Source organism: Pristis pectinata, chromosome 26, assembly GCF_009764475.1.
Source record: "Pristis pectinata isolate sPriPec2 chromosome 26, sPriPec2.1.pri, whole genome shotgun sequence".
NCBI lineage: Eukaryota > Metazoa > Chordata > Chondrichthyes > Rhinopristiformes > Pristidae > Pristis > Pristis pectinata.
The window spans coordinates 22,400,318-22,426,447 of NC_067430.1; the positions used below are offsets into that span (position 1 = coordinate 22,400,318).

General features: G+C 40.6%; 1 protein-coding gene across 1 annotated transcript in view; it reads right to left on the reverse strand.

Moving 5' to 3' along the window:
* The window catches only part of prdm16 (PR domain containing 16), a 416,607-nt gene that overhangs the window by 60,947 nt on the left and 329,530 nt on the right, over positions 1-26,130 (reverse strand). Inside the window, exons 6-9 of the mRNA XM_052039002.1 lie at positions 8,892-8,994; positions 6,953-7,151; positions 4,938-5,085; positions 1,050-1,203 (exon numbers count right to left, since the gene is read on the reverse strand). Coding sequence (XP_051894962.1) covers positions 1,050-1,203; positions 4,938-5,085; positions 6,953-7,151; positions 8,892-8,994 — 604 coding nt within the window. The remainder of the gene's footprint in view (positions 1-1,049; positions 1,204-4,937; positions 5,086-6,952; positions 7,152-8,891; positions 8,995-26,130) is intronic.

The window sequence follows — 26,130 nt, forward strand, 5'->3', positions numbered from 1 at the left end:
TGACTTGGATGAGGGGGTAGAAGGGTGGGTTGGCAAGTTTGCAGATGACACAAAGGTCAGTGGTGTTGTGGATAGTGTGGAGGACGGTCGAAGATTGTAGAGGGACATTGATAGGATGCAGAGCTGGGCTGAGAGGTGGCAGATGGAGTTCAATCCAGAGAAGTGTGAGGTGGTACGCTTTGGAAGAACAAACTCCGAGGCGGAGTACAAAGTTAATGGCAGGATTCTGGGTAGTGTGGAGGAGCAGAGGGATCTGGGGGTTCATATCCACAGATCCCTGAAAGTTGCCTCACAGGTGGATAGGGTAGTTAATAAAGCTTATGGGATGTTGGCATTCATAAGTCGTGGGATCAAGTTTAAGAGTCGCGAGGTAATGATGCAGCTCTACAAAACTCTGGTTAGACCACACTTAGAGTACTGTGTCTAGTTCTGGTCGCCTCATTATAGGAAGGATGTGGAAGTGTTGTAAAGGGTGCAGAGGAGATTTACCAGGATGCTGCCTGGTTTAGAGAGTATGCATTATGAGGAGAGACTAAGGGAGATTGGGCTTTACTCTTTGGAGAAGAGGATGAGAGGAAATGTGATAGAGGTGTACAAAATATTAAGAGGATGGGAAGTTCAAGGGAGATATCAGAGGAAGGTTTTTTACCCAGAGGGTGGCTGGTGCATGGAATGTGCTGCCTGGGGCAGTGGTGGAGGCAGGTGCATTGGTCAAATTCAAGAGATTGCTAGATAAGCATATGGAGGAATTTAAAATAGAGGGATATATGGGAGGAAGGGGTTAGATAGTCTTAGGTGAGGTTTAAAGGTCGGCACAACATTGTGGGCCGAAAGGCCTGTATTGTGCTGTACTGTTCTATGATTCTATGAAAACCTGGAGCTGACAGGAATGTTAATGGAAAAAAAAGTGTCCTTTGAAAGGAGAGAGATGGTAGGTCTGGACTACGCACCAACTCAGCCATTCATAAGACTGAGGAAAATGATTAGATGTCGGAAAACACAGGACACCTGCAATTACACACTAAGTTAAGACAGATGCGATAACTCACAGGTGAAAGGCTTAACGCTGCTGTGTATGTGCTTGTGCTGTTTTAGTCCAGATGACGTGGCAAAGGTTTTTCCACAGTCAGGGCAAGCGTGCGCCCGGGCTCCCACATGCTGAGACCTGATGTGCCGCTGGAGGTTGCTTGGATCAGTGAAGACCTGATGGATAGGAAGGAGAGAAAGCAAAAACAGAGGAAGTCATTGGAAACTTGTGCAAGTGGAGGGTTCTGATCATCTGTATTGGAGATCTCTTTTAAGCAGCTATCATTATCACAATAGAAGTTTAAATACATCAAGGGCAAAAACTTGTAGCACTTTGGGAAGGAATAGGACAGTGAGACAAACTGGAGCCACTTTATCAAGCTGACACAGATGTAAGGATGCTGTAAGATTCTAAATTTTACCTGCACTGGGATTAAATGTGCAAAGTTTTGCCAGAGTTGGGAAGTTGTTTTGCATAAGTCATTTAAAATCAAATTGAGTATTTTACTTTGGATCCAGGAGAAAAGGCAGCAGGTCTTACATTCACTGCCTGGTAAATTTAATACTTATGTGGCTCTGGCATATTGGTCTATATCTGCTGGATCAGCAGGAGTCAGAGTGACAGCAATTTTTCCAGTATGGCTCTGTTTCTTTTCGAGCATACTGCAAGGCAGCTCATGGCTACACATATTGGGAACTTCAATACATAACCTAAATAGATCACTTGCAAATGGAAGTTCCCAAAGCATCAGAGGCCCCTTAATTACCAGTCCATATGCAGAGGGATAACCAATATTGAGGCTTCATTGATAAATGAATGATGCTTCATTATCCCTGTGATTAGGCCGGAATCACTCTTAATTATCACATTTGGCTTTAACTGATGAAATACATTGCAAGCTCAGGCTGAAGCTCAAATAATAACTCTAGGGGTATCAAAAGTCCCCAAACTCCCGCTTTGTGACAATTTAGAAACTGCACAGGATTTATACTGTTTCTCACCACAATAACAACTTGTAATTGTATAATCCATTATATATAGGAAAATATTCCAAGGCGCTAACTATTTTTGATGTCACTGCAGAGGTCCAATCATTTAGGACCAACTGTTTCAAAAAACGTCTTAGAAGAGGAAAGAGAGGTAGAGATTTAGGGAGGAAATTCCAAAGCCTAATGCCAAGACAGCTGAAATCGTGGCTGCCAGTGGAAGACTGATTAAAACAGGGGATGTGTGAGAGGCCAGAATTGGAAGAAGCCAGAAATCCCAAACCTTGTAGAACTGGAAGAAGTTATAGAAAAAGCGAGACACATGGCCACAGAAGAATTTGAAAACAAGGATAAGAATTATAAAACTGAGAGGTTATCGGACCTGCAGCCAATGTAACTCAGCAAGCACTATGCTAATGAGACAGTCTGAATTTCAATAAAGTCAGCAGAACTTTGGAAGAGGACGAGTTTATATTGGGTGGAAGATGGCAGTCTGGCCTGGAGAACATTGGAATAATCAAGTCTAGAGGAAATAAGGACATGGAAAAAAATCTGCAGCAGATTAACTGAGGCAGGGTAACAGCTAGGCAATGCTGTGGGTGTGGAAGTGGTCAACTTTGCTGGTGATGCATACGTGTTGCCAGAAGCTCATCGTAGAGTCAGCATAATATCAAGGTAGTGAACACTGGCTCATGCTCAGACAATTGTCAGGGATGATAATGATGATCAGTGAATGTAGTTTGTGGCAGGGAACAAAGACAATGGCTTCAGTCTTCCCAATATTTCATTGGAGGAAATTTGAGTGCCTCTGATATTGAATGTCAGACAAGCAATGTGACAAAAAGTGTTAATGAGATAGAGCTGTGTTATAGAGTCTTAGATTCGTACAGCACAGAAATGGGCCTTTGGCCCACCATGTCCATGGTGACCTTTTCATCCATTTAGATTATAATGTGGAACTTGATATGCTTTTGGATGATCCCACTGATGGGCAGATGTAAATGAGAGATGGACAGAGTGTATAATAGATCCTCATGGAATTCTAGAGCTAAGGGTTCATGAGTGGCAAACAGATGGTTCTCTGGCTGCAGATAAGAATGGAACCAAGTAAAGTTCACAAATCCAACATAACACTCTATTTGTGATAAGAGACAGCTGGGAGCCACATGGCTGCAAATAAATAAGTGAAAAATGTTGCAAAATCTAGTAAGTTGCCTGACAGGTTGTTTTTGGTCGATTGAATTGAAGATGAATTGAAAATTTCCTTCATGCAGTCATCTAGTGGCCAAAGACTGCAACTGCTGTGACTGTTGACATGGCAATTTACAATACAAAAAGTTGATAAAATAAGGTTGACCCAAATCCACAAGAACAGGTGGCAAATCACCTGGACAGGACAGGGCACCAATACAAGCTCTATGTAACCTTTTAATTTGTGGACAGACAAATAATTTGTGTATATACATCGAATGAAACATTCTGCATCCAGCAGGTCTATGGCTTTGAAACATTTCCCTCTCTTTATTATACATATACAAATTCTTGTGTTTACTGTGCCATTAATCTGGGAAAGTATTAGCATAGTATGAATAATGCCCCAACAACAAATCATAAGAGAAAAGAAAATCGAAACTGGGGTTAAGAAATAGTTGTCAACCTGGGTCTAAAAATGATGCCTAACAATTTCACTTTGCTTTAAAATTATATAGAAGCTCTACTGTTACTGAAACTCCAGTGACCGGAGTCATAATTCTATTGCTACTTTTGTCAAAGTATCTAATTTGTTGCAAAGTGCCTTAGGATGTCCTGAGTTTGTGGAAGATGCTATAAAAAATCCAGGTCCTTTTCTTGGTGTGTGAAGGAAGTGCTGTTGCATTAGAGCAGATTATTGACTAGTACAAAGTCAAATGATTCTTGAATGAGTGACCCTGGGCAGTCCCACCTAAGGTAACAAAGAACTCCCTCCCTATTATTCAACAGAAAGACGCCACTATCTAAAGCTTTGCTCATTATACCATCTGATAAAGCTTCACTTCTGTTTGAGACACCAGAAACTCAAACAGCAGAATGAAAGTGCTTTGTTTTTTTAAATTCCAGAACTGGCTTTCAGTCTTTTGTTTGCACTTGTATGTTTTCCATTCACATACACCTTGGCAGCACCCCAGTTCCTGGGTCCCAAAACCTACCTGATATACTAGGAATTTTTGGACATTTGTTTGGGAATTATTTAACTATATTTGGATTGTGGTAGAGGTTGTCCAGAAATCAGTTTTGACATCACTGATTTAAGAGAGTTCCAGACAATGTTGTAATTTTTAAATCATTACCATTATAACTTAACAGCAACCGATAAGTGCTGTTACCAATAAATGCTCCAGTGCCATAGTTAATTCAGATGTGGGCACAGCCTCTAAAAGCACTGTCATCAGTGTAACACATAGCTGTAATGTGCCAGTAAGTTTCATTCCTGATACTCATAACAAGTTAGTCGCCTTCTAGGCTCTTTGGAACAGTACAGTGTTTGCCATTATATCTACAATTGTGTGTCAATAGATTATATCAGAACTTTATTGCACATTTTTCCAAAACTATCCAAACTACAAGGCACAAAATCTGAGCTATGTGGTACAATTGAAGTCTAGTTGATCGCAAGGTCACAGTGGATATAAAATGTACCTTTTGTCAGATTCTTACTAATGAACAATCCCATGTTTGGATTTCAAAGCTTTTACAAGAAAACGTAGAAAATGACACTCATAACAATCAGAATTCCAGTTAACCAGTATCTACATTAATTTGAACTCCATTAAGCAGAACGTCCAGTTCCATTGTACCACTTTAACTCAAGGCCAACGTGCAAAAACTCTTAACTGTATAAGCAATGAGACAATGAAAGCTTTGGATCTTCTTACCTTCAACCTTACCTTATCACAATTTTCACATTCAAAGCGTTTTCCACTGTCATGTGACATTTGATGGCGTATCAGATTGGACTTCCAATTGAAGGCCTTTGGACATTGATCACACTTATATTCACGTTCCTCACTGTGAATTATCATATGTTGTTCTAGGCTGCACAGATGTGAAAAATGAGACAAAGATCTATGAACTTCGTGGCACATCTCAATACGAGGTGGTACATTTTTTTATTTATCTTAAAAAAGGAAGTGCACTTCAGCTCTCCACTACCCCACGTGGTATCTGCATCACCCTTTGCGATCCAGGGAACTAGAGGATCCCAGGTTTAAACACCGAGTTTGCCACTCTTGGTTAATGAGCAATTGAGATATTGCAGGTAGCCCTGAGCTACAAATTCTCCAACGCCAACTGGAAAGTGTGTGCTTGTTGCAGGACGGGACTAACCTAGTGATGCAACCCCTAACCAGTGAAGGTACCAGAGGGTTATGATGGCATGTGTGGTTGAACATCATACAAATGAACATCATTCAAAATTTAGTGGTAGGGGTGGGGGAGGGGCAAGAGATTAACATATGAGGAGAAAAATAGAAGGAACAAAAAGATGTATCACACCAGAGAACAACATTAAGGGGAAAAAATCAGAAAGACTACAGCAAAAAAAAATTAGCAAGTTTAGAGTCAAATATTTACCAAATAAGGAGGGATTTTACCGAGCCAGCACTACAATCAGCAGCTAGCAGACTGGGAATTCCAGTCTGAGAACAATCCATTTGCAAGTGAGCTGCAGGCTGCATTTACAAACGACAGTATCATTCACTTCAATAATATATTCTCATTATTAACTATTATAGCTGAACAGACTTTCAGGAAATGACTGTAAGTACATTGTAGCTTCTATAAACACTACCCATTTACAAATGACTTCCCTCCCACTCCCCCTCCCCCCAAATCCACTTGAAAGAGAATGGCAAACAAACTTCATCTTGGTAAATTACTGGAAGTTTCAGCAGGGAGGGACTGAACCTTTTCAAATTAATCCCAAAGGCATGGATAAACCATAATTAATGCATGTTTAATAGATCATAACTCAACTAATGAATGAGTAGTTTGCATTTAAATTGTACTGAGTGATAAGGACTTCGTTCACCTCAAACATTCTGAACCATGGTGTTTTTAACTATAAAAATTGCTTTTAGCTCTGTTGAACTTGCAACTCAATGTTAACATCTGTGCTAAAATAGCACTGCATGGAATTGGGTACTAAAGCTTTGAATGGACAGACATACTCAGAGCTGATCACAGACTCGACCGTGTAATAAATTAAAATGCCACACACCTTCTAATCCATTCTTTCTGACACGTAATCAACCAATGAGGCAGCATAATGATATATATAAGTACTTCAAGTTAAAGAATAGAGGTGTGTCAAAGGGACGCAAGTTCAAATTCTAAGTGATGTCTTCTTCACAAGAAATAGACTTTCAAGAGAAGCATTGGAAGTAAGGACCCTGGGATTATTCAGGAAACATTTGAATGCCCCATTGGGGAGGTGGTATGGTACTTCTACATGGATGGTTTAGGAATGACCAGATCAACATTATCAATACCGTGATACTGTTACAATGGTTAGTGTTTAGCACACTTTTTGAAAATTCTCTCATTACTGGCAGCAAGGTTACCGTTCTTCTTCATGGTCCCTGTTGCTTTAGAAAAATGCCCAATATGTTCAATTACAAATCCAATAATATCATCATTTATGCAAATAAGAAAAGGAAATGGGAACAACTTGGTTCAAAAAAATTCTGTATAATGCCAATCTGATGCAAAGGACAAGTGCCTGTCCTTAACGTCCACCTGTTAGAGCAGCTGTGCGGTTCAACAAATTTCTGTCTTTGACGTAGACACAGCTGCTCTTTGCATTGCGCAACAAGTGACAACATCAGTGGTGCTGGCGATGAAGGGGTTAACCACCTTCTCCAGCCCGATCTCCATCCCGGTCTGTGGTCAGGCATGCACATACCTGTATTCATTGGGGAATATACGGTCACAGTCCTTGCACTCGTGGAGCTGCCCGTCATCCAGCTGACTCTGCTTGAACTCTTCGTTGATGGTGGTGAAGATGGCATTGACGTTGTTGCAAGCATATGCCTGGTGCCGCCGCAGTGCCACCTTCGAGCGGAACAGCTCGTCACAGTCCCCACAGCGGTACCTCTGCTCCTCTGCGAAGGCCACCGGCCGTAGGGATCAAGCAGGCGAGAGAAAAGATTAAAAAGTGAGTCAAAGTGTTTAGCTGAGAGCCAGTTAAAACCATGCAGAAAACTGTTCAGGCCGATTGCAATGTGGGCCTGTACTGTACAATCATAAATTATTGCAGCCCAAGTTCAAACAAATTAAAGAAAGGGAGCAGCTATTATTGAGTTTACGAGGAAGCATCCTGATCCCTGTGCCAAGTCAAACAATTCTCTGGATGCTGTAAATTTTCCAGAATAACAACTGGTGTGAAGGGGTCAGGTCTGCCCCAGCTCTGCCCCCACACTTCTTGTTTCAACAGTAGTCTTATCCCCGTCTACTGTGGCCCTTCCCCCACCTCCCACCCCCACCAGCCCCACTCCTCCTTCCGAGACCTTGCCAGAGTATCTCCACTCTTCTTAACAGCACTTGGGACAAAAGAGGAATGTGAGTAAAAAAATAAATCTGGTCCTAATGGGTTTCAAAAAAAAAGGAGCCTAAGAGAGCAGAGTTATGTGTTCTTTGTACACTAATCTATGAAGCCAGCTCCTCCAGAGACAGGACACTAAGCAGGTTATTCAAACTTCACTTGCTGCCTGTTCACAGCCTCCTTCTCTTTCTTTTCTATCCTATGTTCTCTAATACTGCCAGATATTTTACTGAAGTTTTTTTTTGAAGTCCTGATGTTCTTCCCTCCTGAGATAAAGGAGCTGACTGCTGACCCTGCCAAGGCTCTATGGCATGCATGAGCCTTGACAGTGTGTGGTTGGCATTATAGACTAGGTCAAGGTCAAGGCCAAGGTCAAGACCTCTCCTCATGTTATGCATCTTTCAGAATGTGTGTATTGAATTGCAGTGGTGCAGAAACCTCTCTTTGATCCCCCACTCCTCCTGTTCCACAGTCTACAACTTTGCCTCCCCAATTTGACAGCAACTAGATCAGCAGAGATAGAAGGGGGACAAAATAGTCTTGCAGGTTTGCACACAGCAATACAACCGCAAATGCATTTACTCTCAAACACAGGGGAGCTAAATTCCTCGAAGTAAAATGTGTAGCCTGAAACTTGGTAAGGCTCAGCTAGACATCGATGCAACTTTTAGGAAATTAGGCATCAAACCCAAAACAGTAAGGAAGTGAACTGTCGCATCTCCCTATGGTGCAATAACAGCTTCACTACAAAAATTACTTCACTGGCTGAATGCAGCTTGGAACATCTTGTGGTGCTGCAAGTCTTCCTTCACAATTTAAGTGCGCTGAATTTACATCATCAGGTTAAAATTATGAGGTCAGTGTGGAGAAAACTGAAAGGAGCAAAAAATAACCTGGAGTGAACTTCCTTGCATTGAGTTGACCATAGGTGAGCTTCCAGCTTCACCAGCTATGCATTGGATTCATTGGCAATGCACCAAGGCAGGTCAGGAAATGGATGGGTGAAACCTATCAACTGATGCTTCCCCTATCTTCTCTCTGAGGAAGAGGAAAACGTCTCAGCATCTTCTCAGAGGGTGGCCAGACCACCATTTTGGGACTCTTGGACTGAGAAACCACAGAGTGGGCTTCAGTTCAGATCTGGCTATAGATATTCAATATAAGTTGGTGAGTCACTGCACCATCTCATCACAGTCAGTTGAAGAGGTGGCTTATTGTTTCACTGTGATCGGATAACGGTAAATAAGCACAGATGATTCATACTGAATGAAACACATATGACACTTTTAACCAGTCTTACCATCTAGGTTTGGTGGCATTGTCCCATCAGGATAGACGCCGTCCTTCATAAAAACAAGAAGTTCATCACCCGATTTAACCTCTTTAATTACTTTATAGTAAATCTAGAAACAAGATTAAAAATCAAGTTAATCTAAGATGCTGAATATGTAAAGAATCTGTCAAATTGCACAGTAAATAAAGTAGTTATTTAGTCCTTAACCTCCTGAACAAACAGGGATCCCACTGATTTATGGCGAATGATTTTGCTACCCCATCACTCCTGGGGGGCCCAAAGCTGTAATTTCTGTTTACAAGGCTGGAAAGTAAATCTTAGCTCTGAATGTCATTCTGAGTCATTTGTTCACAATTGAGTTTGAACCCAATGTGGAGGATCCTTATACTTCTACTGAATTCTTCATATGCAGAAATATTGAAAGGAGTCTGCAATCCAGAAAAAAAACCTATTCTCCATGGCTTACGTAAGAGAGTTTGGGACAGTGTTTATTCCAGATGCTTAAGAACAAGTATTGAGTTGTCATCCAGAAAATGTTAACTAGCTCTCTGCTAGAGGCTGGACTTCTAGTTGTCATTTTGATGCAAGAGGGTTCTCAATCCACAACTGGTGACTAAGGCATTTAATTTATGGGCCAGTTAAATCAAATAGTCCTTGGTCACAATCACCATCTTGAAAAATCCAAAATGGCACTTCTAACGAAAAGGCTAAACGTGGCAAACACAGGGATCCCAGATATTAAAGCTTCTGTTCAATCATTAATTGTTTTCTGCACTTGGCTACATGTAGTGGGGCTGCCTTGAAGAAGATACAAAAGTGCTTTATGATTATTGACCATGCCACATTTCAAACCACTGAGGTATAGGTGTTTAATTGACAGACCAGTCAGGAGAAGAAAAAATTCTGAGCACAAAATCTCTGGTTGAAGAGCAAGTAGACAGTTACCATGTTCCTATTCATCAACAAGTTTAAAGTTTTGTTCTGAATATGCTTCAAAATATTCCACTGTGGAGGCTTCCTTGTGAATACTGACATGCTCCTGAGACACCGAACCCTATCTCCAAAAAAGTTATTTGAATGAAAATTATTACCAGCACAAAAAATTTTTTTTATCAGTCTGTTGCAACACAAATAGCGCAAAAAGAATTCAACAGATACAGAAATTTGATAGGAGTTGAACTGAAATTTGTTGACCCCCGAAACACCCTGCGACCCTGCAGCCCTCCCCTTGCAACGCCATAAGGTCAGAACCACAGTTTGAAGGTTATAGTCTAGAGGCAAAAAGTGGTCAGGAAAAAAAAAGAAAAAGTAGCTCAAGTCAAAACAATTACATCAGCTGCTAAGTGTTAACAGAGCTTATTTTTGCCCTTGGGATTTGCATTGAGCATTTGTTGGGGGAAATAAATAGAAAGTGTTTTACTATAGTCTGAGCAACACAAGAACATTGAACAATACACACAACACAAAACCACAGTCTCCTGCCCACAACCCTTCCACCCTTCCCACACCCACAAATATAGCAATATTGAACTCGGGCAGGAGTGTAAACCAGGCATAGTCTGCCTAATTTTGTCCTCCAGATTAATAATGAAAATTGGGGAGGCTGGAAATAGAAGGAATTGCTGACTTGATTTTTGCTTAATTTGCACTCTTGCTGAGGACCACTTTCAACTCCCATACAAAACAATCACTGAGACACATATCCACAAAATACAAACATTACACACACTTATACAAACACACAGACATTGAAAACAATCAGAAATGAGCATAACATACAAGTTGCAGCTGGAGTTGGCATTACAAAGAAGAGCTACTGCCAAAGATTCAGTGTCTGGGGGAGACTGGGGCAGCCAAACTTCTTGCATGTTCAACAGAGTTCAGAATGTCAACAAACTTCTCTTGGACCACTAAAGAGAAACAGAATCCTACTTGGAAATAACCCTGGGGGTATGGGAGGAGGAAGGACAGGTGAGGATGCAAACCAGTGACTCAGGGAATAGCATTCTGAAAGAATAAATCTTTCATAAAAACAGAGAATAGTTGGAAAAACTCAACAGGTCGGGCAGCAACCGTGGAAGGAGAAACAGTTACCGTTTCAGGTCAAAGCCCGTCCATCAGAACTGAGAAAGAAAGAAAGCAAGTTAGTTTAAATAGCAGAGAAGGTGGAGGCTGGCAACGAGTGGATTAAAGGGAATGTCTGTAATAGGGTAACATGATGTAGCCGTTAAGAAGACAGTTAAGCACCTCTGTCTGTGTAAGGCTGTGAAGTCTGGATGACATTGTATAGTCCAGCATATTGGGATGTGAAATGAAAGAAAAGAATCTTTATTCTATTTGTCCATGGATTGTGGGTAGAGCTGCATTTATTGCCCTTATGTAGTCGGCTCTGGGTGCAGTGAGGATCAACTAAATGTTGTGGAAAAGAGTCACATGAAGGCCTTGTGGGGAATCAGCAGGAGCCTGCACTCCTGATTAATTTTCGGAGGCACAAGCAGACTCCAACCATCAGCCCCAAATGATGTCAGAGTTGAGGGACAAAATAAAACAATGTCAAGAGAGAAATCAGAGATGGGCACACCCCCTGGAATTTTCATCCCAGCAAGAGCCAGTCAGCATGAAAGGAATGAGGAAACAGGGACCAATGGATTAATTCATCAATCCCACAATCGGTGGCATTAGCCTAGATCACAGCATTCAATGCTGCCACTGCACTGCTTCCTTTCCTCTGACCCTCCTGTTGGCAAGACAACAAAACATTTTGTAAGAGGTCAGAGGATTTAACGTACAGTACATTTGTGCCTATGGAATCAGACGATTAACTCCAGGGGTTGAGTGCTCAGTTCTCACTTCAATACTGATCAGTTTTGACAGACACTATACACAATGACTATGAAAGAACTTGGACCATTGTAATAACCCAAGAGGGAAATGGATCAGTCACCTTTCTCTGTTCTGCTTATTGCAGAAGCCCTCAGCTGGTCAGTGACTTCCACACTTCAAAACTCATTTAATTTTGTTGTGAAGAGCTGCAAGTTCAGGCTGCTTTCTCCCTTCCAAACTTCAATGAAGTAAGTGAAGGATCAACGTCTTTGGAACTGGTTAATTCAGATTAATTCAGTCCACAAGATTCAGCCCTATGTGTAACCAGAGACCTACTTTCAAACCCGGAATGGGATTAAAGTGTTTGTGCTTTGGTTGCAATTATTTATTATGGCCACCAGGAGGCCCCCTTGTCTAGTAATGCAAACATTGCCCTTTGTGTCCCAATGCACAGAGTTAGCTCGCTCAGTTCTTCAGTAACTTCAAAGTATCTCAAGAAAAAGGAAAACAAAGAGTGGTTCAAGACTATATTTTTACATTACAAACTTTTAACAACAAATTATTTCCCTCAGGTTTTACTTTTTTCAGTATTTTAGAATGCAAAAACAAATCCATCACATTAATAAATATGAAACAATTAATTGTGAGGTTTACTGAAAAGTGTTAAGTCAAGCAAAGTAAAACTTGTGAAAGTGACTTGTGACCTCACAGAGGTTGCACAGAAACCTCATGGATCATTGCTCCAATGGTGTCAGGACACCACTCCAAAGGGACCGTGATCTTTTTGAAAACAGTCGGCTTTTCGCTTTGTGTTACAATGTAATGATGCAGCTTCTCCAGTATTATGATAACAGGATGAACATCTTTGGCTCTCCCATTTGTCAGTTCACCTGCACTTCCACACTCTGAAACTAGTCTTGAATTTACTTGCTTCTCTTATGCCTTCAAATCTTCACTGACAGTGTAGGATTGGAGCATGACCCCATGTGATGTTTCCCCAACCACCATACTCCCATTTTCTCTGTGTTACACCCACCAAGGAATCTTCCTCTCTCTCTCCTGGGCTCCCTGCTTTCACTAAAGGTCCAGCATTAAATCTTCAAATACAGCATAGAATTACCCTAAAGTAAGGCCCTCTCTGAGATGGGAGCGACCACAACTTACCCTCCGATGGCCTTTCTTTTCTCAGCGATGCCCCATTTTATGATGCACTGTGTGCATGTGGAGAAGCTACATTAATCAGTTCTTTCCATTTCTAATGATTAACAGAAAGCCTAAAATTACAGTACACCACTGTTATTGCTAACTTATGTCTGAAGCCCCATTGTAGAGCGAAGAGACAACTAATTGTGCATTATTGTTGTGTGACATTTGGGACAAGGTAGCCTTCAAAATTAAAAGTAATAAAGCAAAAAAACCCACAGAAACATTCATTAAAAAGTTAAGGTGCTCCTAACACCAGTAACTCCATGTGTACTGAATTGCCATATCGGAAGATAAATCCCTTTCTCCCTTTTCTCAGTCTTTGTAATGAAGTTTGTAATTTGTAAAAGAAAAAGAAAGAAAAGCACAAGGAATTTCTAAAATGACACACAGGCAACATAAGATTTTTCCCTCAAATAGTATTCAGAATAAAATCAGAAATTGCTGACCTGTGTTTGTACTTAAAGTTGTGGAACTCTGCTACTGTGGGCCTCAAGTGCTGGACTTGTTTGAATGGTCTCCAGATAGATAACTTTCAAACTACTGTAAAGAACAGACAACTCCAGTGAACACAAAGCTGTATTGAGCCCTGTGTTCGGCAACAGAGGCAGAGCCTTCTGCCCTCTTGACTAGCTCTTCATCCCTTTCTTTCCCTGCGCCGGTGAAATTTTATCTCCCTCTTCCCTCTCTCGGAGATCTGCTGAGTGGTTTGAAAGCACATTCTGTCACTCCCACTAATCACATCAGCCAGGCTTGACCTCTGAACCTTCCTCACATTGCGTCTCTATTACAAGAGATTTCGACACCATGACCATTCATAAGAGCAGCAAGTTAAAATGGGCACATCAGTCCTGGCACAGTAAAATTAAAGGATGTTTCCTTGGCTTTTTCCAAATCGGGTTTGTCACAAAATAAAACTGGATTTTAAACCAAAACTGTGGAGCACTCAGTCTATTAAATTCAGTTTAAAACTATAACTCATTCCACAATCAAAACAAAACCACAATAATACTGATTTTAGTGAAGTGATCCCTGAATGGCTGGTAAGATACAAGCAAAGAAAGTAAACAGTGAAAATAATCAGCGAGGGATGTGCATGTGATGGAATGGATCTGACCATAGCTGGAATTCTTGTTTTCAAGCATGTACAACATGGATTAAGTTGTCATAGATTGAAACCCTAACCTTCCGATGCACCCAAAATCTCCAATATTGAATAGCTGATATAAAGATGCATAGCAGTTCCATACCACAGCCTGCTCACTTACAGAAAGAAGATTCCCTGTTGTGCAATGTGTGGGGCAGGACTGTAGCCAGTGTGGTGTTCATTGCATGTTTCTCTATGGCTGAAGATCCCATTCCCAGGTCACTCCAGAGCTTATTGCAAATATTTTCTACTCTTTACCAGGTGGATCCTTTTACACATGAACAACAGGGAAGGTGTGTGAGAGCAAGGGGATCCTTATATGACGGAGAGTAGATTGCTACTCCTCAATCCAGGTGCAGAGAGAAGTGTCTTGAAGATGAGGGAGCACTGAAACAATGACCCTTGCCAGCTCACCCAGCACCAAGGCATTCACCCTCAGTGGTTCCCCAGGACGCAGTAACTACCCAGCACCAGTAACGGAGGCAATCAACAACAACTTTATGTTTGCCAACAAAGCCACAAGTCTCGCTTTCTCTCTTGCTCCTTCACTCATTTCCCCCCTATTTTCAGTCTCTATCTTTAAAGTCTACTGTCACTCTCTAATTCCTTCAAGAAAATGGGTGCCTTGTCTATCCAAAACTAAAACATATAAAAGTCAGGCAGCAACCACTGATGAGTCAAAACCTGAAAGAGGTACTGGCAAGAATCATTGCTGAGATGATGCACAAACAGTGGAAACCAGAAATAAAAGTAAAAGGCTGTAAATGCACTTCCTTCATCAAAAATAGGGTCCCCCAGACAGAAAGGGAAGTACAGATTAACATTTCGGGCAGAACTCCTTACCAGAACACACACAAAGTGTTGATACAAGAATAATTATGCTGTCTTTTTTAAGTTGGTTAGCATCAGTAAATATGATTTAATGCATAGGTTGATGATGATGTGGGAGGGGATTGTTGGGATGGGTCTGGGTTTGACAGTGTAGTGCTTAAGTTACTGGACTACCGGCCTCAGTTCTGGACCATTGAACTGGAGCTACAAGATTGAACTCCACCGTTGTAAGTGTTCCAATAATTAAATAAATCTGGAATCACAGACAGGCCTCAGTGACAGTCACCACAAAACTACCAGATTGTCATAAAAACTCATCTAATTCGCAGAAATCATTCAGGAAGGGAAACCTGCCATCCTTTGCCAACCTGGTCTATATGTGACTCCAGACCTGCCACTGTTGGTACTCAGGAGGCTAAAGAAATTTGGCATGTCCCCTTTGACATTCACCAACTTTTATCAATGCACCATAGAAAGCATCCAATCTGAATGCATCACGGCTTGGTATGGCAATTGCTCTGCCCAGGACCACAAGAAACTTCAGAGACTTGTGGACACAGCCCAGCACATCACGGAAACCAGCCTCCCCTCCATGGACTCTGTCTATACCTTTCGCTGCCTTGGTGAAGCAGCCAGCATAATCAAAGACCCCACCCACCAGGGTTATTTTCTCTTCTCTCCCATCAGGCAGAAGATACAGGAGCCTGAGGGCACATACCACCAGGCTGAAGGACAGCTTCTATCCCACTGTGATAAGACAATTAAATGGTTCCCTTATACGATGAGATGGACTCTTGACCTCACAATCTACCTTGTTATGACCTTGCACCTTATTGTCTACCTGCAATGCTCTTCCCTGTAGCTGTGATACTTTACTCTGTACTCTGTACTCTATATTCTGTTATTATTTTTACCCTGTACTGCCTCAATGCACTGTGTAATGAATTGATCTGTACAAACGGTATGCAAGACAAATTGTTCACTGTACCTTGGTAAAAGTGACAATAATAAACCAATACCAATACTCCTCAGTTCAGGAGCAAATAGGGATTTTTGAGATGGACTCTGACCTCACGATCTACCTTATGACCTTGCACCTTATTGTCTACCTGCATTGCACTTTCTCTGTAGCTGTGACACTTTACTCTGTACTGTTATTGTTTTTACCTGTACTACCTCAATGCACTCTGTACTAACTCAATGTAACTGCACTGTGTAATGAATTAACCTGTACGATCAGTATGAAAGACAGGTTTTTCACTGTACCTCGGTACAAGTGACAATAATAAACCAATACCAATACAAATACCAAATAAATTTTAAGAAACTTTAAAGCCATTGCAGCACCTTGCTCTACAGGGCCAATTAGTAGCTGAAACTTATATTATTAATGTGAAATTATTTACCTAGAGGACATCCAATTTAAATGTTTACATGGACAATTTCAATGTTAAAAGCCTGACAAAAAGATGGTTAATGGAAAGTTGGACAATGGGTATACATGTACACCATACTCTCATACAGATGCTGACTGGTCTGCTGTGCATTGCCAAAATTTTTTTACATAAATGGCATTAACCTTGTACTGGGCCACATTTACAAATACTTGTAGGAATTATTAAATCTTCGAATCTTGGCAATCCTTTGGTTCTGCAGGCTAAGCTGAGGGAAGTTGCTTTGTGTATATGAGCAGGAGCAGCTAGAGAACGGCCTCATTTACGACACAGATAAATTGACTAGAACACAGTTTATATTTGATTGGTGGCAGCAATTTTAAATCAACCATGTCTGCTGGGTACTTGTGGTTTTGGAGGAAGGGGGGGAAAGCTTTTGGTGGGGGGGAAGGTAAGGGATCACTTCTATGTCACTGTTAAATGAAATGGAGAGACAGTTAACATCTTAAAGAAAAGGATAATTGAGGAAATATTTGTAACTTTTTCTTACATGTTAATTAAATTTTGTTCGTTGTGACAGCAATGTAATAATGACCAGAATATCAGTATTAGAAATGTTCATCTGATAACCGGGGATAACTCTCTTCCTCTTCTCTAAAATTGTGCCATGGGTATTTTATATTGACCTGAAAGAGTAGAGGGAACATTCAAATGGCAGTGTATGTGTCAGCAGCACACTTCCTCAGTACTGCACTGGAGTTTTTGACAAGACCTTTCTGGTAGGATCTAAACCTGCAACAATCTGACTCTGAAACGAGAATCCTATCAACTGACTCACATTTAAGTCACCACCAGCATACTTACTAGTTAAGTACTGTGGCCTAGAAATTCTAGTGCACCCAAACCTGAGTGGTACCCAACAGTTAATTTTAAAGAGCTGGCTTGGTCTGATCCAATCCAAGCCTGACTACATGACTTACTTGATACCTGACCTGAAACTAATACATATAGTTGGGCTTGGCTGGGAGGCCAAGCTCTTATGTTAGATGCTGTTAGGGTTAGTGTTAGGTGGATCCATTGTTCCCCCCACCCCACTCCCTCTCAGCAACTTAAAACATGCTCGTTTTCTCACTGATCCCATTGCTGATGAAAGGTTGTCAGCCTGAAATCTTAACTTATTCTCCCTCTGCAGATATTGCCTGAACTGCTGTTTTTCCAGCATTTTGTTTCTTTTTCAGATTTCTTACATCTGCAGTTTTTTACTTTTAGACTTCCATTGAAGTCCCACTTTCAAATATTTTCCTTTGTTTTCATAACATTATCTTACAAACTAACTCAGATTATCTATGCACAATTCAAACATTGCAAATGTAAGATCAGTTTTGCTGTTAATTCCTTTTATTCATTTATGGAGGTAGGCTTTGGTGGCAAGGTCGCTGTCATTGCTCCAGTAAAGGTGGTGGTGAAGCCACCTTCTTGAACTTGTGCAGTGTGTCTGATGAAGGAAGTCCCTCAGTGATGTGTACTATTTAACCCTGGCATTAGCGAGGGAACAATGATATACTTTTCAAGTTAGAATGGAAAGAAACTTGCAGGAGTGGGGTTAATGCAGCAAATCTAATTATCCCCACCAAGCTAATGTCGGACTTATTATTTCTGGTGTGAACCCATTGCCGTTCTATCCACTTGACACATCATCAATGATCTCCTGGTGATCCCACCTTGCCAAACTGTTCTGATTCTGATTCTGTGCAGTCTACTCCTCCTGGTGTCAACCCATTTCCACGGAAACCCATTCCCCCTCTGTCCCCCTCCATCCCCTCCATCCCCACCCCCCCCCCCCACCACCACCAACCCATTCTTCTGGTATCAACAAAGTCCCACCCTTTCCACTCATGGGATCAACTTTACTGGTATCAAAAATTTCTTATCCACTTCAGTGATTAAACAACTGGTATCTGGTCACTTGCAGTTCAAACGTGCACGGTGTCAGCACCAATTTATCGGTATTCTCCTGAACGTTTACTCAGCTGTATTATTTATTTTTTCTCTTTATACCCAGCTTGCCACATGTGAATGGAGCCGCTCTGGTTTTGTTTAAGTGTGGTTTTGCTTACATTATTATTAATCATGCCCTTCCTGATCTCACCCACAGGACCTCATTGCTAAATAGCTGTTTACAATGGAGTCACACCACCCAGTGCAGGGATGTTAAATAAACAGAGAAAGAAGAGAAATACGCAGACCAACAAAAACGATCCTGTCTTTTATGTGACAGTTCATAATTTCTAAAGGAAGAACTCATGGATTTATATAGTACCTTTTAGGTAGGCAGACATTCTGAAGCACTTCGCATTTCATGAATTATTTTCGAACTGCAGTCACTGCTGTATTGTAGTGATGCCTGGCAGCCAACTTGTGCCCAGCATGTTCTCACAAGCAACAAACAAAACAAATAATTAGTTCATTTGTTCATACATATGTTAGTTGAGGCAGGGGCTGGGTAGAGACTGTCTCTTGCTTGCCTTTGATTACTGCCATAGCATCAGAACAGGCAAGGAATGCAATTTACTGTACTTTTTGAAAGTTGCACTTGTGACAAAGCAGCATTCCCTCACTACTGCATTGAAGTTATATCCAGGAGTGCTCCTAGGCACAATTGTGTAGAATCCTTTCAGATGAGTTATCCTTTCTGCTTTATAACATGCCTGGAATTTTTTTTCCAAAATAGGATTGATCATAAGAAGAGGTGTTTTGAGATATGGGAGAGAGCAATAAATTGAGTTTAAAAATTTTTTCAGATGGTATATTCTGGTGCAGAACACCTACGAAACAGTCTGTGAAAATGGAGTATTTTGAACTTATTGAAGGGAGAAATGCACACACACATATACACACACACATACACACGCTCATGTATATGTGCATGCACACACATGCACTTACATACACATGCATGCATGCACGCACACACACACACACCCACACCCACACACACACTTAAAGAGAGATATGTAGATAAATGAGAAGATAGATAGTCAGAGGACCTTAGTGAGACACAAAAATGCAATGTAAGAACGAGCCACAAGGATAAAAATGATGCAGCATGAGTGATGGACTGAAGGAGTGAGGCAGGGCAAGGCAGAAAAGCAGAAGGAGATATAGAGGGTCATTTCAGCCCAAACAAACCATTTTGCACTCAGTTTAAATTTTCCCTTCCCCTAAGAGAGAGCTCCAGATTACAAAGAAGGACAAAGATACACACACATAGGATAGAGCCAGAGGGAGTAACACAAAGACACAGTTGGAAACACACAGAGGACAGAGAGATATGCACAGTACAACAGAGTGGTAGAGTATCATATGCAAAGGTTATAAATGCTATAGTACTGACTTAGATGAGATGACAGAGTGCAATGTATCCAGATTTGCTGATGATATAAATCTGGATGGGAGTATGAGCTGAAGGAGCACTAACAGTCTGCAAATGGATAAGGACATTAAATGAGTGAGCAAGAAATCATATCATCATACACAACATTTGGCCCATTTTGTCTCATAGAGTTCTCCAGCCTAATCCCACCATCCAACATTTGGTTCACAGCCCTAGATGTTTTAGTTCCATGCTCTTCAAGTCCACACCCAACTCCTGCTGTGTGTGTTCAGGGTTTTTGCTCTACCACTCTTTCAGGCAGTGGGTTTAAGATTACTATTATTCTCAGAGTGAAAAGAATTCTCCTCATTTCTTCTCTGTTCTGTCTACCAATTACTTTAAACATATACCCACTTGTTTTTGACCTCTCCGCTTGGGGAAGTAAGTCCTTCCTATTTATTGTATCCGGGCTGCTCATAATTTTTTATACTTAATATAAGTCTCCAGTCAGCTTCCTCTGTTCCAAGGAAAACAACCCTAGCTTATCCAGTCTTTCCACAAACCTACAATTTTCCAGCACAGGCAACGTCCTTGTAAACCTTCTCTATATCCTCTCCACTGCGATCACATCTTTCCTGTAATGTGGTGACCAGACTGTATGAAGTACTCAAGTTGTCACCCAACTAGTGTTGTAGAGAGTTCTGGCTTTGCCTCTCTGTTCTATGTTGTGGCGAGTAAAGGATATCCTGTATACCTTTCAAACCACCTCATCACCCTGTCCTGCTGTCTTCAAGGAACCTCTGTTTCTCCATACTGCTCATTATCTCTAATTTGGGATATATTTCTTTGCCTTATTGAAATCACAGAAATGTGAATAAAATTCCTCTTGCCATTTTCTGCCTGTCCAACCAGACTATGTCTTCCTGAAATCTAAAGCTTTCCTCCTCACTGTCAGCTACATGGCCAATTTTGGTATCATCTGCAAACTTCCTGCCCCCTCATTTAGCTACAAAAAAAAGACAAATGAAAAGATACTCACTTGGGACGAAGAATAGAAAAAAAGAATGTTTTTAAATGCTAAGAAGCTAGGAAATATTAAAGTACGGCAAAATCTTGATATGCTGTTTCATGAAACATTGGAAGTTAATATGCTGGTAGTAAGAAATTCAAATGTTGAATAGTATTTTAGCCTTTATTGCAGGAAAGATTTTCTGTAATTGTACCTCACTATTTTCCATTCCTATCCTCATATTCCACAATTTTGGCAGACAAAAACCCATCAGTCTCAATCTCACTAAAACTGTTCATAGTACTCCAAGTGTGGTATTACCAAAGCCCTGCCATGTGCTTATTGAATGACAATAAATGTTGAGTGGCCTGTATGAATTCTGTTCCTTGTGTTCTCTAGGGCCACAGATGGCACCAACCTGGTACAGTGGTATTCCAACCTCAGCAAAACTGTGGTGAAAAGCCTCAAGAATTTAACTGTGTTCACACCCTCAAGTTGCAAGCAAGTCTGCCAGTAACTCTTGGTTTAAATAACTGGCAGTTTTGAATTTCCAATTATATACTTAAAAAAACAGCAGTCGGAACACAAGTTCTCAGTTTCAATCAGCAAACACAAAGAAGCTGAAGAGATGGCCTCATTTAAGTAAAACCACAGAATTAATTCAATAGAACAATCTTCATTTGTGCTTGTAATTTATTTGGAGTGTCAGGATCAATTTTGTTGGTTTTGACAATCATGACCACAAATTAAGAAAACAAAATCAGCTAACAAGATTTAGAAAGAAAAAACATTTTGATTTAAAGCTGAGGCCAGCATAGCAATTGAAATATTGCTGTAAGATTTTCCTCTATTTCTTAAGAAAGATAAGTGATCCTAATTGTGTTAATTGCTCTGAATTGCCCCGAGCCTTTCCATGGCACGTGGGGTGTGATCATTATCTCTGACTGATGGAGACTCTCAGCAGTCCTGTTTCAGTCTGGGTGATTAGTTTATAATCAACAGCAGCTGCCTAGCAAGCATATGATCTAGTTTAAACTTAACACTGGTATATAGATTTGAACATATGTTTAAAGTGGTGAGCTTTAGAAAGATAAATGTAAAACGCTTATTTGCAATCTGTAACAGTCATTTGGGTCAGTTGGTAGCACCCTCACAATTGAGTCAAGGCAGTGGATTCAAGCCCCAGTTAAAGATTTTAGTGCCTTTATCAAGATTGACACTCCAGTGCAGTACTTGATAAGTGCTGAACATCAAGCAAGAGAGGTTAAAATGAGGCCCCCATCTGTCTAATCCAGTTGTAGAGTTAAACAGTGTTGTTTGAAAAACAAGAAATTTGCCCATCCCACAATCTTCTTTCAACCAAATCAATTTCAGATTAACTATCCATTCACCCTTTGTTTGCTGTTTGTGGATCCTTCCTACTATACTTACCCTACAAAGGTACATGCACCTCAAAATAACTTGTTGATTGCAAAATAGTTTAGGACTATGATGTCTTAAAAATGTGAGTCTTTCTTTCTCTTATATTGAGATGTCTTCAGCCAGAACAGAATGGCAAATTAAAATATCTTAACCTTCAATCATTAAAAAGACATGCTCAAACAGATCTAATAGTTGTTAATAAAGAATATCACAAAACAGAAAGTAAACTACTAAAATACTCAGCCAGGCACCAAATGTTATGAGGCAGAATTTTTCCAATTGATTACAATTGGAGAGAGTGGTAGGGTAAAGTAAGTTTTGGGTTTTAGGACAGCGCAGTTGCATGGATAGTAGAACTGCTGCTTCAGATCTACAGTGATCCAGGTTCAAACCTGACCTTGCACATTCTCTCTGTGACTACATGGTTTGCCCTGGGTGCTTTGGGTTCCTTCCATATCACAAAGCCGCCTGGGTTGGCAGGTTAATTGCCCACTGTACAATGCCCTAATGTGAGTCTAGGGGGGAATCAATGGGAATTTGGGAATAATAAAATGGGATTTGTGTAGGATTAGTGTAAATGGGTGCTTAATGGTTGATGTGTTTTAGGTGGGCAGAAAGGCCTGTTTCAAAGCTATATGACTGAATGACTCTTTGACCCCCAGTTTGATCAGACATGTGAAAATAGGCTATCCAAACAACTGATTGGATATTTTGACTGTAACACTAAGACATTCTCCAAGGTAATGGTGAGTGACTGCAGGTTGAACAGGACCTTAAAACTGTAAATGGGAATGATGAAGGCCAATGATAAATAGCACACAGCATCATCATGAATGAAAAGAATGTGAAAAAAACCATGAGGTGTTGATTTGGCAGGACCAAGTTTAAGTTTTAGACCCCAAGACTGAGCAAATAAATTAGAATTGGTCTATTCAGATCATGCAGTCCAGAATCCACTGTTATCTGTTTATTCTATACTACAAGACACACTGTATTCCTTTCTTTATCTCCCATGTAAAAAAAGACTCGGCAATACTCACTACAATATTGCCATAATCCACAATACTTTGCTTGAGATGTTTAATCAAGGCCTCATCTGAGATCTTGTCAAAGGACAGAGGTGATTCCTTGTGATCAATATTTATTGCTCCTACAACTTTATTAAAAGTATATCTTTATTTGTCTTATTGCTGTATGTAAGAGAGTGGCAGCTGCCTTTCCCTTCATTGTAACTGCAATCACACTTTAATCATGTTTTTATGAAAGGTCTTTGGACATCCTAACATGGTGAAAGGCACAATGTAAGTTCTTCTTCAGGAGAGGTCTAAAGTGTAACCAAGCATGCTCATTAAAAATAGTTTACATGGAAGTGCCAGTGCTTGTTACTGAAAGGAAGAACAAGCTGTCCATCTTGATCTTCCTGCTAGTTATTCTTATTTCAATTTAAGTACCTTCATTCAAGGCCCTGTGTAGAAGTGGCATCCTGCAAATGAAAAGGAATGCACAAATATAGCAGTCTTTTCATGAGTGGGAAACTGCAATCTACAAATGGAAATTTTGTTCCATGACTTTCCTTGGGGTCAATTATGTGGCTATATACCTTTGTGGTAAAAAAATGCTTCATGAATCGAAAATTGGGTATATTAAATGTTCCTTAAATTCTAGCAGGTAGCTCTGCTCACAGATTGTATGAGTTGGATGTTGGCTTCCAATTCTGCAATATCATTTATCCATTGTATGCCCAATTTCTGGAGATGGTAGGATTTGCTCATCTCCCCTATCTGCTAATACATATATGGAACTTGTTTTGCTTACTCGTATTTGTTTAGAAGGCATACATTTAATTATGCCCTGTAACTCTACAAAAACAAGATCTGCTGAGCAATGTTCAATATTGCCTCCTAGTGGGTGGGTATGAAGTGACAATGTCTTGAACAAATGCCTAAGTCGTGAATTTCTCAAATTGATGCAATTTAAGGGACAGTACTAATGTCAGGAAAAACAAAGCAATGGTGTAATCCTCTATAAAATATTAGAATTCATTTGCATATATTCATCTTCTATAGGAGACATTTTCCACAGTCCTGGAATTGATTTTTATCTTCAACCAACATCACTAAATCAGGTAATCTCATCATCATTTCATTGTTCTTTGTGGAACCTTGCTGCACACAAAGACGTTGCTGCTTGTTTTACTGAGTAGTGAAAAAACTTCAAAAAGAACTTCAGTGACTATGAAGTGACTTGCATTGTCCTGGGATTGTGCGTGACTCTTTGTGAATACATATCTTTGTTTCTTTTCTTTTTGCAACAAGAATTAGAATTGTGCAAAAAGCTGAAGGAACTTTATGAACCTTTTAAGCAGTTTCTGATTCTAACTTCCTCCAATACTGCTTTCTACAATTCTCAATGATTTGCAGATTCTCCACTGAATGAAGTCCAAACCCTTTAAGATTTTCTGGTTTGTTGGTGACTAACTGGAAATAAAAGGAGGCCTAGAAAAGAAGGGGAATGGAGATTAAAAAAAAACCACTAATCACAGCAATGCATGAACATGCGACAGAGGAACAGAAGTTCTAGGTTTTTAGTTAAAATACAGTTATGAAGATGGGTCCACTTTCAAGATATTTATTCCCCCACCCCTGCCTCCCACCACCACTGCTGGCTCTTTAGCTGCTGATAGTCCCTTTGCATATTTCCAACCTTTCAGTTTATTCTGAAGGCATGCCTCTGATGAAGCACAAACAAAAAATAGAATTTGTCTTCATGTCCTCAGGACGTTCCAAAGAACTTGGTAATCAATGAATTATAGAGTCATAGAGTCATACAGCACGTCCACACCGAACAGTGAGCACTCACTGTATTAACCCCATCTTCCAGCATTTAGCCCATAGCCTTCTATACCAAGGTGACATTAGTACTCATCTAGACACATCTTAACTGCTGTCAGAAACTCTGCTCCCACCACTCTCTCTGGCAGTGCATTCAAGGTATTCACCACTCTCTGGATGAAAAAGGTCACCCACAGATCCCCTATAAATATCTTACACACTCTAAATCTATGTCCCCTCGTTTTATTTACCTCTAATAAGGGGTAACGTTTCCACAGTCTCCTCTATTTATAATTTGATATAACTCAGTCATGTCCCCTCTTAACCCTGTCTGCTCTAGGGGAAGCAGACCTCCCTTCTCCAGTCTCTCCTCATAACTAAAATGGTCCACCCCAGGCAAGATCCTGGTGAATATCCTCTCCAGCGCAATCACATCTTTTCTATAACATGGTGACCGGAACTAGCTGAGGTCTGACCAATATTATATAAAATTGGAGCACATGCTTCCTGTTCTTGTATTCAGAGTCCTGACTAATAAAGGCCAGTATCCCATATGCCTTCATAAGCACATTATCTAATTCCGCTGCCACCTTCAAGGATCTTTGCACTTGCAAATCAAGGTCCCTCTGTTCCTCAATACTCCCTAAGACCTTACCATTCATGGTGTATGTCCTAGCCTTATTAGTACTTCCAAAATACATCACCTCACATTCATTAGAATTAAACTCCATCCGCCATTTCTCAACCCATTTCATCAACACATCAATATCATTCTGTAACTTAAGACTACCCTCCACAATCTCAACATCTCCACCAATCTTTGTGTCACTTGTGAACTTACTGATCATGCCTCCCACATCCTCATCCAAATCATTCACGTAGTTTACAAACAACAAGAGACCCAGCACCGATCCCTGTGGAATACCACTAGTTGCAGCCAACCAGTCACAAAAACAATCCTGTACCATCAGTCTTTGTCTCCTATGGCCAAGCCAATTTTGGATCCAATTGCCAACTTGCCCTGGATCCCATGCGCCCTAACCTTTTGGACCAGTCTCCCATGTTGGAACTTGTTGAAGGCCTTACTGAAGACTACATAAACCACATCAATACCCTTTGTTACCTCCTCAAAAAATTCAATCAGATTGGTCAGAGAAGATCTGCCCTTGACAAAGCCACACTGGTTATCACTGATCAGTCCCTGGTTTTCCA